Source organism: Lathamus discolor, chromosome 19, assembly GCF_037157495.1.
Source record: "Lathamus discolor isolate bLatDis1 chromosome 19, bLatDis1.hap1, whole genome shotgun sequence".
Classification (NCBI taxonomy): domain Eukaryota; kingdom Metazoa; phylum Chordata; class Aves; order Psittaciformes; family Psittacidae; genus Lathamus; species Lathamus discolor.
This window is the reverse complement of record NC_088902.1, coordinates 3,259,092-3,272,963: the sequence shown is the minus strand read 5'-3', so window position 1 is coordinate 3,272,963 and position 13,872 is coordinate 3,259,092. Positions and strand designations below refer to the sequence as shown.

At 46.1% G+C, this 13,872-nt stretch overlaps 1 protein-coding gene across 2 annotated transcripts in view; it reads left to right on the top strand.

Moving 5' to 3' along the window:
• The window catches only part of KCND3 (potassium voltage-gated channel subfamily D member 3), a 116,422-nt gene that overhangs the window by 82,333 nt on the left and 20,217 nt on the right, over positions 1-13,872 (top strand). For both annotated transcript variants that reach the window (XM_065698571.1, XM_065698570.1), the window contains exon 2: positions 4,013-4,175. In XM_065698571.1, the coding sequence (XP_065554643.1) occupies positions 4,013-4,175 (163 nt within the window). The remainder of the gene's footprint in view (positions 1-4,012; positions 4,176-13,872) is intronic.

Genomic DNA, 13,872 nt, shown 5'->3' with positions numbered 1-13,872 from the left:
ATCAGGAGAAGAAAAGGGAGATAAACTGAAGCTATATTATTGGAAACGTGGGATGCATGTGTGGAGGCTCCAGAATCCATCAGTGTGCAGAGAGAGCACTGCAGGGACTGTGGCAGCAAGGGCAGCTCCTCCCAAAGGTGAATTCAGCAACTGAACACTGGCTCAATCTGTTGCCATCTAATTCCTGGCAAAATAAATAGGAAAGATGCTTATCTCCAGGCATGTTCCACAACTCAGCCAGCCCATGCTGAGTACCGATCTCTGCACAAGCCTGGAGCTACATACAGGCTGTGTTTACTCCACGTTTCTGTACCACTGCCTTGTAATGTTGGCATCATTAATGCAGTAGCACTTAGGGGGCACTGCTGGGTGTTGGGTATATTCAGACCATATGGGACAGCTCCTGCTCTGAAGCAGCAACCACCTACTTAACGAAGGAGGCAAAGAAGAAAGAACTAATTGCATTCCATAAATGGGGAACCGAGGTATAGAAAGCTGCAGTGATTTACTAGAGGTCACATTAACAGTCTACTGAATTCGCAGCCTCCTGTTGTTTTATTACAGGCTCAAACATCCCGTTAGACCCTCTGAATGTTAATCATTACCCAACTCTTCTATCTTCTTGCTGCTCTAATGAGATTATTGATGAATTACTTAAAATGCACTCTACACAGAAGGAATTTTTTAGGTGACAAGTTGCCTTTTACTAAATAAATCAATGGGAAAGTTGAGTTCTCTCATGCCAGTCTGGGAAAAAAGAAGTTTGGGATTTTACATGCCCAATCAGTAGTAACTGAAATCCAATAGATGAGTTTATTTGGTGTTGTATCTGTTACAAGTATGCCATAAGGCCATTAGTACCTCATGGTGCCATTGGGATAAAACCAGTCACTCCAGCAATTAACATTGCAGTAGCTGCAAATGGCAATAGAGGAGTAGAACAAATGCAACTTTATAGGTTCATTCCAAACCCCATCATAGCCAAAGTCAAGGGGAGGCCTCTCATGAAGTGCAACTGGATCTAGATCAAGCTCCAGCTGGGTTTTACTCTGAACAAAAAGCTTAGACACTTCCAAACATCAGCATCACTCCCATTGCAGGGCAGCCCAGTAAAGCCAGAGAATGTGGCTGCAAGAGCACGACGTGCCATGTAAACCCAGAGAGACAAATCCAACAGGTAACACTGCCGCAGATCCAGAAGTCAGCGTTACAAGTTTCGGGTCTTGTTCCTGTGCAGCCTGCTCCAGTTAGTGCAGGATTTCTCATTGTACTGTCTCTAATAAGTTTCGCAAATGAAGTTCCACATTTCCCCTGCAAAATCCTCCAAGACAATCTGATCTTCCTGATGGTGTTTAAGGCACCTTCTCTGAAGTCCCAAGCAATGAGGTAACAGTCTGCATGCAAGAATAAAACTCTACAGGCCAGACTGTGAGCCAGACACTTCTTATTATCCTTTCCCCCCTGCACAGAAGGGCTTTCTCCCGGCGCTCCGGGTCACTGGGATCATGCTTGAGGCATATGATTAATTTTCAGCCTTATTGTGCTAAGGGGCGGCAGGAGAAAAGTAAGGAAGATTTCTTTTTAGAGCGCTGTTAAATGAGGCAGGAGATCTTGTCACTTAGCACGAGCTCTGAAACTATGTCTGCATAAAGCAGCAGCTACGAAGTTAATAGACATGAATAGGAATCTATTGATTTGAGGTATTCTGAGGGGTTTTAATGCAGGTAAAGGCAGGAGAAGGATTCTGCCTGAGATGATTAAGCCTTAGATAGGGAAGCCTGAAGCGTTTGTATCAAAACCAAAGCAAACACACGCACAAAACCAAAACTGAAAATGCCATAGAAAACCAGTCACTTGGTCTGAAACTAAGCCTTTCCCAGAACATAAAGAGCGTTATAGCCTTATAACTATATAGTGTTCTAGATGATCGCCCTTCACCCATGTTTTTGGCCATACTGTCCAGCCACTGAGCTTAGGAGAACACATGAGACTTCCAGGAGCAAGCAGTTAGTGTGCCATGAGTTCTGCTTTTACTCAGACCCTCATACCAATGAGTTCTTGGATTGGGGGCGGAAGTTCGGCTGATAAAGGAGGTGGTTTGAAATATTCGGTTTTCTCCTTGGATGTAAATTATTCCTAGGCTCAACTCAATTCCCATAAAAGCTTTTTGTTAGTCATACACCAACATCAAAGGTAAAAATAAAGCTTTGACTGTAAACCATTTTGCTTTCCAATATTTGCTGCATCAACACTAGAACATCTCAAAGCACACAAATCCCAAACACCATCTGATAGCAACTACAGGCCTCCCCAGATTCCTTCCAAACAAGGAATGCCTCCCTTAGGACACATTTTGGTTTAGCATCCTTTCCCTGTGTGCTGCAGAACTCCCGCAGGTTGCAGTGCCCATGGCCTCTCCTCTGCTCCAGGGCACAGACAGGTCACATAAGCCTGCTTTGCAGTGGGATTTCATGGAATACATCATGTTCTCCAGCCACAGAGGTACCGCAGGAATTCCTGGCCCCCAGTGGTTTGCACACAGTCATTCCAGTACCAGAGATCTGTACACAAACCTGCTGTTACTTGGCTGCTTGCTTTTCCCCCTCCTCCAGATGAAAATTACTCCGATGAATATTGATATTAACGCACACTTGTACACAAGCATGTAATAAACAGCTCACGGAACAAGGCCTGTAAATTCAGTCAGCGGCTGTGCTAATCACGTTCCTATCAGACTCCAGGGGCATTAGCTACAAACAAGCTTTCTGTTACATGATCAGAACACGCTGCAATCCACATCCAGCTTTCTGCAGGGGTTTCTACTTGCCTATCGACCATTTGTAGGAGAAAGAGGGCAAACTGCAGGGGATAAGAGCTTCCCATGGAGGTTACCACTGCATCTGCTCAACACAGGGCATGACGTTTCCATTGCCAACATCTGGTGCCCTCTGGATGTCAGAAGCTGTGCTGGGAGACAGGGGAATCGTGAGTGATGGCAGTGGGTTAGAATTAAGAGGCCCAACCACCTGGGATGCAACATGGGGATTGTGTCAGGCCAAACAGTAACCCAGAACTCAAAATCCTTGTTTCCTTGGCTATAACACAGCATTCAGTGAGCCAGAGTAGTCAACCTGGTGCCTGAGTCCCACAGCAGCTTCAGTACCGTATGTTCCATGAGGGAATAACAGCCATGCTCCTTTTTACAGCACAGCTGAGTAGCTATAAGGCAAAGCACTTTGGTTTTCTCTACAGAAGGACAGCATTAAAGCTTAACCTGAAGTTTAAAACTGCTGCAGAAAGCTTTTGCAATACACAAAGTAAAACCACAAACAGTGAATCAGAGAGTAGTGATTTCTGTGGTGCGGAACCCACAGAACCTAAGCCAGCATCTTCCTCCATCTGTGCAAAACAGAATATTCCATCTTGGGTTCTGCTGGTATTATTTAACCTACGAATTACAGCTGTTAATGGAGATTGCCGGGTGAAAGGCAGCACAGAGGTTTGTCTGAAGGTATTTCTTCTGGTCTCATATCTGTGAGGATTCACCCTTTAGTGAAGCCAGATTTTGAATGAATCCCAAATTTCTGACTGCAGAGGGAACTGCTGGGGTTTCAAGGTGTAAAGCAGTCCCATTTGCACCTGGGTACAAGGGAATGAACCCATTCACAAGCAGACATGCAGTTTTCAGTTTGTTAGCACTCCTCTACACAGAGAGGTAGGTACTACATGAGCGAGAACATGAGTTCCATGTACCCAGCAGCTGCCTGAGCCGGCATGGCTATTCTGCAACCCAAGTGCCTTGCTTTGGTTTAGGTTAAGTCATGGCCAAAGCAGGGTGCAAGCTGTCGTCTCCAGGATGACAGCACCATGTGAACTGTTGCCTGCGTGGTGGATTTCTAGTGTCTAACCTGGACACCCCTGTTGCTGCACACTCAGGGAACAATGAAAGGCTTTTGGTGCCATTGCACTTGTCTGAAGGAGGGGCTTCCCTCTTTTCTTTTCCCCTCTCTAGTTATGGTGACATGGTGCCCAAGACAATTGCTGGGAAGATATTTGGCTCCATTTGCTCGCTGAGCGGGGTGCTGGTCATTGCTCTGCCGGTTCCAGTCATTGTTTCCAACTTCAGCCGAATTTACCATCAGAACCAGAGAGCCGACAAGCGGAGAGCGCAGAAGGTAAGAGACACCCCCCCCCAACCACCGAAGCTTAGGACAGCTCAGCCCCTGCTGTCACCATGGGGCCTGTGAGATACCAGGGACAAGTGAGAGCACTGCAGAGGGCAGCCTGCATGCGCCATCCACCCGCTCAACTTCACGCGTTATAACTGCCTACAGCCCACTGTGAGGGTGCTGAGGCGCTGGCACAGGGTGCCCAGAGAAGCTGTGGCTGCCCCATCCCTGGCAGTGCTCAAGGCCAGGTTGGACACAGGGGCTTGGAGCAAGCTGCTCCAGTGGAAGGGGTCCCTGCCCGTGGCAGGGGTTGGAGCTGGAGGAGCTTTAAGGTCCCTTCCAACCCAAACCATTCTATGACTATGGCACCCATGCAGATCCAAGCTAGTTCACTGCACGCTCTGTGTATTGGTGCATTTTAAACATGAGAAGCAATGGGGTTTTTATTGCTCACCTTTGCTACAAAGCAGTCCGAAATAAATACACACATATACCCATATACCCTTCAATCATTACAGGAGCTGCTGGTTGCTTGGTTCCTGTTGTCTCTCTGGAGTTTTGAAAACATCCATCCACAAGCATACACTTATCAGCATACATACCCCCCTCGAAGCTGCAGGCTAACATAGACCAAACGCTGGGAATACACAAAAGCCCCTGGTAACGTGAGGGGAGTACTGAATAGCCCGAAATCTGGACAGTTTTTACCAGTATAAGCTCACCGATTCACTAAGAAAGTCCAGCAGATTCATTGTACCTCTACTTCAGTCAGCTGAATTACAGCAGAACCAGAACCAGGTTTTTACAACAACTGCAAACTAAAGGTCTGGGGTTTTTATTCTCCCTGCGGAATGCTGCCTGCCAGAAATTCCAGACTCAGGGGAGCTGATGGAGGATAGTAGTAGAAAGATGTGCTATTTCTGCTTCAGGCGAGCATCTGGGCCGTGCCTACTCCCTGCATCTCAGGGAGCTGACAGCAGAGAGCTGAGATACAAGACCTACAAAACCACAACATTTGGCAGTCAAAACACATAAGGAGAGTGGCAGAGACACAGAATCATGCAGGAACGAGCTGAAGCCTCCGTAAGTCACTGCTGGGTTTTACACGTACCTGCGTTAGGTTTGGCCTCTTACGTGTGACACATCAAACTGCAGGAATCTGGGGAGGTGTTTCTGAGGGAGAGTTGTTTATCTGGTTAGTCACACAACATAATATAGATGGTAAAGTCTAAAGTTATCATAATGGAAATCCACTCTGTGCCACCCACCGTTCAGTCAGCAGCCGGACAGTGGGGAACCAGTATGGATCATTACATTCATTTAATGAATTTAAATGATCTGCAGAGCGAGTTGCCTAATGCGAGGCTGCACGCAGGCATAAGGTAGCTGGGTTTAACTTGCAACAGGAGCATGCTGGGTGTCAATGCACAGGAAGGACTGGAGTACTCCCACAGAGGTTTGTTAAGGGGATAGTGCACCAGCCCATTTAAATGACTGAAGACTTTGAGAGAAAGCACTTGTGCTGAAACAGCACATAGCCCCAGAGACAGACCCTGCCTTGCAGTGTAGCCTGGGCAGCAGCTAAACACGGGCAAGGTTAACAAACAGGTTTGTGCATAGCCATGGCTCACAGCACAGAGAAGCTCCAGCACCAGCTCCAGGTCTGTGCTTTCAGATGAGGCTGCCCTCCTCTCCAGGCAGCACAGCAAAGTCTCTTGTTCTGATTCACCTTCTCCTTTATCTGTTGGACAAGGAAACGCATGAGCACCTTTGATGCCGATATGACTGATTGCAGCTTTTAGAAGGGTTGCTGTATTGACATACAGAGTGTATAATTTCCCCCCATTTGAATTTCTAATTCCCTTGATACTGGATTAATTTCTGGGCTAAGAAAGTTTTCTCAAGTCAGAAGTGTGAGTAATTTTCACATGATCATCACTGCCTGAATACTGAAGAGAAAGACAGAGACAGCAGCACATTAATGATGGTCTCTCTGGAGACGGTCAGGATGCGCACAGAGATGTGCGCTCTGGTAACATACTCCTTCCAGCATCATCCTCCAAGGAATTCAATCGCCTTCTTCAAAAATAGGGAAGTTTTAGTAATAGTTAAGACTTTGTTCCCCATCTAAATAAAGATGCAAAGGCATCTGCACGGCTTTTTCAGGAAGGTAGGAAAAAGCTCTTTGCAGACTCTCAGTCCCTGAATATGACGAGCCCACCAGCAGAAGCTCCTTATAAGTAGAGTTTAGAAGCAGCAGCTTGGAAGAAACAGCACAGGTGTCTTTACTCAGGTTCTAGTGTGCTAAATGAATTATATTTCTCTCTTGAATCATTTGTAAGGTATGTTTTAGTGTAAACACTTCACGAGAAGTTCCATTTAGTTCAAGAATCGTAACATCCGTAAAGTACAAATAGGTTTCAAGATCAGGTTATAGACCACGCTTATTTATCTGTTGTGAACTCAGACTAAAGTCTTCCAATGAGAAGTAATAAAGGGAAAAGTACTGTACAAGAGTCACACTGGCTGGATGTGACATTCCCAGGTTTGAAGGTGGAGGTGTGGCTGGGCTCTCCAGTGCATGGGGGATCTGAGGAGCTGCAGAAAAGCAGGAGAAGGCAGCACAGCCCTAGTGTCCCTCTGGGTTATGATGTTCTCTTAAGTGTTGAGGTCTAGCAGGAAGAGGTTTTTAAGCAGTGAGAATAAAATACCAGGAGGTAGCTATTACACAGCAGCATCGATTCTTCAACTAACTGAGGAGCAATGTTCCTTAAAAAGGAAAAACAAAACCAAGCTACCAGTGATCTTATCACTTGGGAGATAAATTGTTCTGTGCCAAACCTGCACTGCAAGAGAATTAATTACAGGGAGATCTGGCAATCTTCATTTATTGTGCTGTGTCATCAAATTCTGTCCTCTGGCATGCAGCAAGGACCAGGTCAAGCTGGATGGAAGAGGAATTGATCATTCTGACAAGGTTCACTTTAGTGAAATTGATGGGGTATTTTTCCCCAAAGACTTTTCTTTCCTTTTTTGACTGATGTGCTAAGAATAGACCCTCCTGACTTTGAAATGATGCTGTTCTTCAGTGAATGTCACAGCCTTTGCTTTGAAGACAACTTGACACTTAAAAGGCTTGACAATAGAATGACTTTGTAATTCAGATAATGCTGGAGTCTCTCACTGAGTTGAGTTTGCAGCTAGATGCAATGTGAAGAAGAAGGAGACATGCATCTGGTGCTGGTTTGAGGACTACACCTCCCACTTCGCAAGCCTGGAAAGAGAAAGCAGAGGCAGCTACTAACAACCACTGAAATGCTTCTCCTTTAGCAGTGGTAGGAAAAGTAGCACAGTTCATTGTTCAGATGTTGGAGATGAGGGAATCCAGCCCCAGATCACATTTGTCCCACCAAAGCAGGGCAGCACAGAAATGCACAATGTAAAAGACTGTAGTGGAAAGAAGAGATGTGGTCTTTGAGCTTAGCGCAGCAAAGATCCCAGAAGCGCAGCTTGCTCTCCCCAGGTTTCCAGGATGCTGTAGACCTCTGGACTCTGAGACTGCTTACAAAACCCGCAAGAAGAATCCTTCCTGAGTGAACTCGAGCTGCTGACAAGCAAATTCAAGTATTTCAGTGGAGAAATCAAAGCCCTGCCTTTTGTACAGTAACAAAAAAAAAAAAAATAAAGGGAAAAAAAGGAGAAAAGCCACCAGCCCCTTTAGTGAGAATACTGCTGGAAAAGTGATTTTCAGTGTGCTACAAGAGCTTTCGTTGGTCCTTAGTCTCCCAGGTCCAATGACACTTGTTGCCCAGCTTAAAATAACCAACTGAAGCCCCTCAGCTGGAAAAAGCATGCTAAGTACCCCAGAGCTAGTTTGTTCTGTTGGGATTTTTTTGCCCCTGGAATGATGCTTCAGCAAAGACAAGCAGAGATCCCTTTGATATCTCCCCCCACTGCTCCAATATAGTCCAACTAACCACAGCAGCATGACCCCAGAGATCCAACATCCCTTTCCACGGGGAAACAAGAGCTGCCAATAAGCCACACAGGAGCTCCCAGAAACGTGGGTTTGCTTCGATGGGCCCATGTCTGACAAAGAGCAGTGTGCACTGGCAGCTTTGCAGTAAGAAAAGATGCTGTAACAAGGTCAACGCAGCATTACAGGCTAAGCCTCCGTGGTTGACAGCCCCAGCTCCCTGCACACATGAACATACATGCAGAGGAAGACACAAAGCCCTCAAAAGCGTATATAAAGCAGTTTAGAACAGCCTCAGAGGGCACAGGGAGGTCTGAACCCAGGCAGAAGATCACTAGACCAGCACCCTGTGGGGTTCAATTTAGCCAAGTTGTTCTGATCATCTCAGTTTGGGGGACAACAAATGTTCAGAAAGGTACAAATGAGCCGTGCCTCCTCCCAGCTGCACCACAGAGGAGAGATGTCAGTGCTCAGAGGCTGTGAGAAAACCCTGCTTAAAGTGCATTTACAGTTTAATGGTCAGATGTGCTAAATGGGCCGAGATACTGAAGTGCTTGATAATCTCAGAGGGATTAGCATGGTTTTAGTGGTGCATTTCACAGGGGCTAAACTGAAACTGTCATCTACAAATGTAAAACTTCAGTAATTACAGTGCTGGGTTTTGGTCTGCAGTAAATATGATTTTGAGGACTACAGCTTCTTAGTCTGTTCAATTCACTTCATTTATTATCTGGTGGCCTTTGACTTGCTATAAGAACAGGGAATGTACTGCAAAAGCCTTGAAATAGACTTCTTATTTCATCCTCCAGGCTATAAGTTTCCAAGAAACACACAGATTTAGGCAAGAAAAAGACTACCCAGGACAAAATCATTTTGTAGAGCTGCTCTCTACAAAAACCATAGCTGTAAAACCATAATATAGAGCTGAAAACTGTAATACAGGCTATCAAAGAGTAGATGGTATAAATTAGGTGGAGCAGAGGAGTGGACACATTGTCTGGTGGATGAATTAAAGCATTCAATCACAGAACCAATATCAGCAGAAGAAAAGAATGAAGGGAGAAGACCTATCTCTTCAGATGGAAGTCAGTGAGAAGTAGATGGAGGAAGGTTATTCCAGACAGTGAGAGCTACTCCTGAGATGGTTGCACACAGGCAGCTATGACTCTGCAGGCTGATGAAGAGGTAACTATGGAGATGCTTAAAAGGGGCTTAAGCCAAAAGGAAGGAAGAGTAAGGACACAAACCGTCTGATTGTTCCATAAGAGGCACGTTAGAAACAGTCTGTTCCGGACCCAGCCGTCACTCCCAAAGGCACGGAAAACAGGGCTGCAGTCAGCAGAGGGGATGGAGAGGGAAGACGATGATGAAGAGAATGCTTAATACTAGATTTATGTCACCGCCGTACCCATGAGAGAGGCGGCCCACGCGCCTGTCAATACCGAGGCCATTAGAATAATTGATGTGCTGCAGAGCAGGGGAGTCAGTCTGCGATGTTCTGGTGCTCAGCTGACACCCCGAGTTTCGGAGGTGGGTTAGAGAACCTCCGAGCATGGAACAGAACGGCCAGGAAAAGCGACCGGAGCAAAGCTGTGAGCTCTGTGAGGAGAGCTCAGCAACAGAACATGACTCAGATCCCAGCAGGGGATGGGGTTGGGAACTTAAGGAGAGAGAGAGAGAGAGAAACAATAAGGTTAAAAGTGGAGTTGGCTGACATTTAAAACACGGGGTTTTTTTCAACCACAATGAATCTGCATGGAATGTGGCTTTGTTGTTGTTGATATTTAACAGTTTTCAACAGGGAAAAAGCTTTTTTTTATGTTTTTTTTTTTTAAGGGTATTTCATTTTTGCTGGGGTAGATACCTCTTTCTCTTCTTCCTGTTTGTCACATCCCCTAATACAGTTCACAAGGCAAACAACTAAACCAGCCAGGAATCCTTTCTCTTTAATTTCATATTGTCCAGAAAAGCAAAATGACATTTTCTATCAGTTCAGCTACTTCAAATTCCCTGGGTCCCAAATTGCATAAGACAAGTAGATATCCCCTCTGAAAGGATGGCGTGAAACCATTGAGCTATAGCTTATAGGTTCAGCCTCCAAAGCAAGCCCATATATCAAAATATTAAGCCTGTGTCAACAGTAGCCCAATGCCCAGCTGAAATTACTTCCATACAGATCCAAAAGCCACTTGACATTTGCTTTATGCCTTGAGGCCCTTCCACATCATGTCTCGGTCATCACCAGGTAACACCCCTGCAGTGTGTTACAAACCTGACTAATCCATCCTCAGGGTCTCTCCTGTCACCTCAGCAAGAGGGTGTCCCTTTTCCTACCTGTTGGAAGTCCAGGTTGTATGTGGCAGCTTCTGTCCAGATGGCTCCATTAAGTAGCGCAGTTGGTAGGATTTGTAATGGCTAATGCTGCCCACTCCATCCCAGATGTCTGATAAATGCAAGCTCAAACCGCCTTATCCAGGAGACCTGCTTGCCAAACATTCAGCCAGAAATGGTTGGGAAGCCCTGTCCTACTTTTGAACTAGGTTCTAGTGACCAGACTCTTTGCTGTTAACTTAATTAACTAGTTAATTTTACCACTCTGCATAGGTAATGTAGAATCAAGTGGGCTGGGTGCAGTTTGGATCCCATGCAGCTCCCAGGCTACAGAATGAATACAGCTCAAACACCCCTTCACCAACTGCAATAGATGGTTATGTCTAGATTAATGGATATGGATATAGCCACTGGAAAAAACATAACTAGAAGTGGGTGTAAATGATAGTAAAGCTTATTGTGCTTACTAATTTGTACCCCGGCAGTGATAAACAGATGAAAAACAACATTTGTCACTGACACACGTGGTGCTAGGATGGCAACGGGGGCTCTCAGCCCTCTGCTCGCGTATAACAGGGAGATGGGAACACTGCAGTCTCCCAGCGCATCTCCCAGGGACCCTGCAGAGCTTCCCTGCTCACACGTTGCCAGATGTCTTACACAGCCCAACTTGAGGCTCTCAGAACCCCATTACTCCACCCCTCCCACTCCACCCAGCAGCAGTGGTCTGCAAAGCCTGACTCAGAACAAGCCTTTGCTGTCTGAAGGTCATGACAATCCCATCAAACACTAACTGCTGGTTAACTCTAGCACTGTGTCAGGCTCTCAACCAGCACGAGACACGTTCTGTCCAGGCACAAGCAGGAGCCTGCTGTCCCCTTTGGTCTCCCCACTACAGCCAGTCTCACTGCTTTGACAAACCGATGCTGCAGCAGCAGCACCCTTCCAAGCTTCTCTCTCCGTGACTCAGGTTTTTCCATGCATAAAACTGGGATAAATCCACTTCTTTTCCTGGCTCAGTGGATTCTTGCAGAATTTTGTACACACACGAGGTCATAAAGTGAAACCATCTTATGGTACCCCCATCCATAGCCAGGATTTAAATCTCTGCTTTTGCACAAGCTATTCTTGCTGACTCACCAAACAAGGCAGCAGAAGTGTCAGTGTGTGCTCCCCTGACCTGTCACAGGTAGCAAGTAGAGAAGAGTAAATGCTGGCAGAGAAGGGCTCATGAGCAGGGAAGGGAATCAAGGGCACACATAAAACTTACAGATAAATCTCAAAAACGTATCTGGGGAAATCACAGCGAGTGCTGCGCAGGAAGAAAAAGCGCTTCAACCCAGCAGACAAACTGCTCCACAGGAAATAGTTCCTCAGTTCTCCTCTGTCACAGTGCAGCAGAACTCCTCTGTTCACTACGCAGACGCTGCCTGAGGTAATTCCAGCCACCTGCTCTCCATGTGAGTGCAGCCATTTAGACCCAACTTGGCATTAACTCGGAACAAATACAGTAATAAAGAGCAATTCCACACATTGTCCATGAGTCCTGGTATGCAGGCACCAGCCTGTTTCTGTTCACATCTGAAGCATCAGCTCTGTTAGCAACTGAGTTAGGGCAATTAGGAGCCATTCTAGTGGGAACACGCAGGGATGCTGGAATGCACAAACAAGGGCCAGAGTGGCACAGCCATCGCCGCTCTGCAGCTGAGAAGCGCTCCAGCACCAGGATAGCACCGCAGGCTTCTCCTACCACATCTGCACACAAACACAGAGCCAACGTGTTGAGGCTGTCAGTGTAAGGACACGAGCAGAGTCACACAGTCCTCTAAGAGTCTTCAGTTATCACAGGATCATAGGATGATTTGGGTTGGAAGGAACCTTACAGCTCACCCCTTAAGGTGTTGAAAAGCTGCCCTAAGGTTTCCCCAGAGCCTTCTCTTCTCCAGGCTGAACAAGCCCAGCTCTCTCAGCTTTAGGCACTGGAAGGCTGAAATCAAAGAGGACCATGGGATGGGTTTGGGATGGATTTTTTTTCCCAGAAGCCTAATGCAAGAGGTTTGTCCCCGGAGACCCCAGGAACAACAACTAAGAGCAGCTCCAGTAAGAAAGCTACTTGCACCGCACAGCAACTCTATTGTCATCTGATGAGTTCTGAGCAATTTTCCTTTGCCAGCCAGCAACACTGCTCTCAATTCGAGCTGAAAGCTCATAGCACAGAAAAGTGGGATGGAGCACAGCTCCAGGCCCTACGTGCCTAGAGCAACAGCATTGCCCACACTCATGCTTAACCCCATTCAGTCCCCTTGCTGCCAGTGGGTACCTGCTTGTCAGAGACAACATAGACATGCTGGCAATGAGGCAGGAAAATACCCCCACCATTATCTCTTCCCTTTGGGCTTCATTCCATGGGGGAGAATGAAGGGCATGAGTTTTACAAGTTTGCCCATTGTTTTCCTTGAGTTTCATGCAAAGGTTTTGTGGTCACTGTTCCCAAGCCCCCATTTTCACCATCTTCCTGATAAGGAGTGAGCAGCGCTGTGGGAAGTGATTTGCCTTCATTTTCTATAGCTACCCACAGGCCTCCACACCATTCATTAGTGTTCATATATCAGGTCTGGTAAGTTGGCATGTGACACGAGATCAAATTCTGTTAATTTCTCCATCCCCTGCATACTTTGTAGCTATTAATTAGGGTGTGAGCTGGCTGAAAGGTGTTACAAAAGTGAGATCTGGAAACACAGATAAAAAAAGACAGCGCTAAATCACAGGCAGACAGATGCTCATCACACTTGGCTTCCAGCAAAACACAGAACCTGATTTTAGACTAACGGAGAACACCAGCCTCTCTATTAATGATGCAGAAAAACATGGGACTCTTTCCTTGAGAAGATGTTAAGTAGCATGTTTCCAGACAAATTCTTACACCTTATTTTAAAGCATGTAATACTTCAAACTCTAACAAACTCTACCAGATTCCCACTGCAACTGGTATGGTGCCTCTTTGATCACACATCCCCAGAGAGATTTTAACCCAAGCTCCAAGATCTGCTACAGCATTAAGAATAGAAAAAAACAGTAGGAATTTCTATTAATATTATTATCATTATCATTATTATTATTATGGCTGCCCCATCCCTTTCAGTGTTCAAGGCCAGGTTGGACACAGGGGCTTGAAGCAATCTGCTCTAGTGGAAGGGGTCCCTGCCCATGGCAGGGGTTGGAGCTGGATGAGCTTTAACATCCTTCCAACACAAACCAGTTTGGGATACCAAGATTATTATTACTACTTCAAGAGGAAACTTCAGAAGTGAAGAGCATGAGCTCTGGCAGTCAGCTGGACCAGTAGCATGGGACCTTCAGCACAGAGGAAGCTTTGAGTTTCAGCCAAGATGCAGT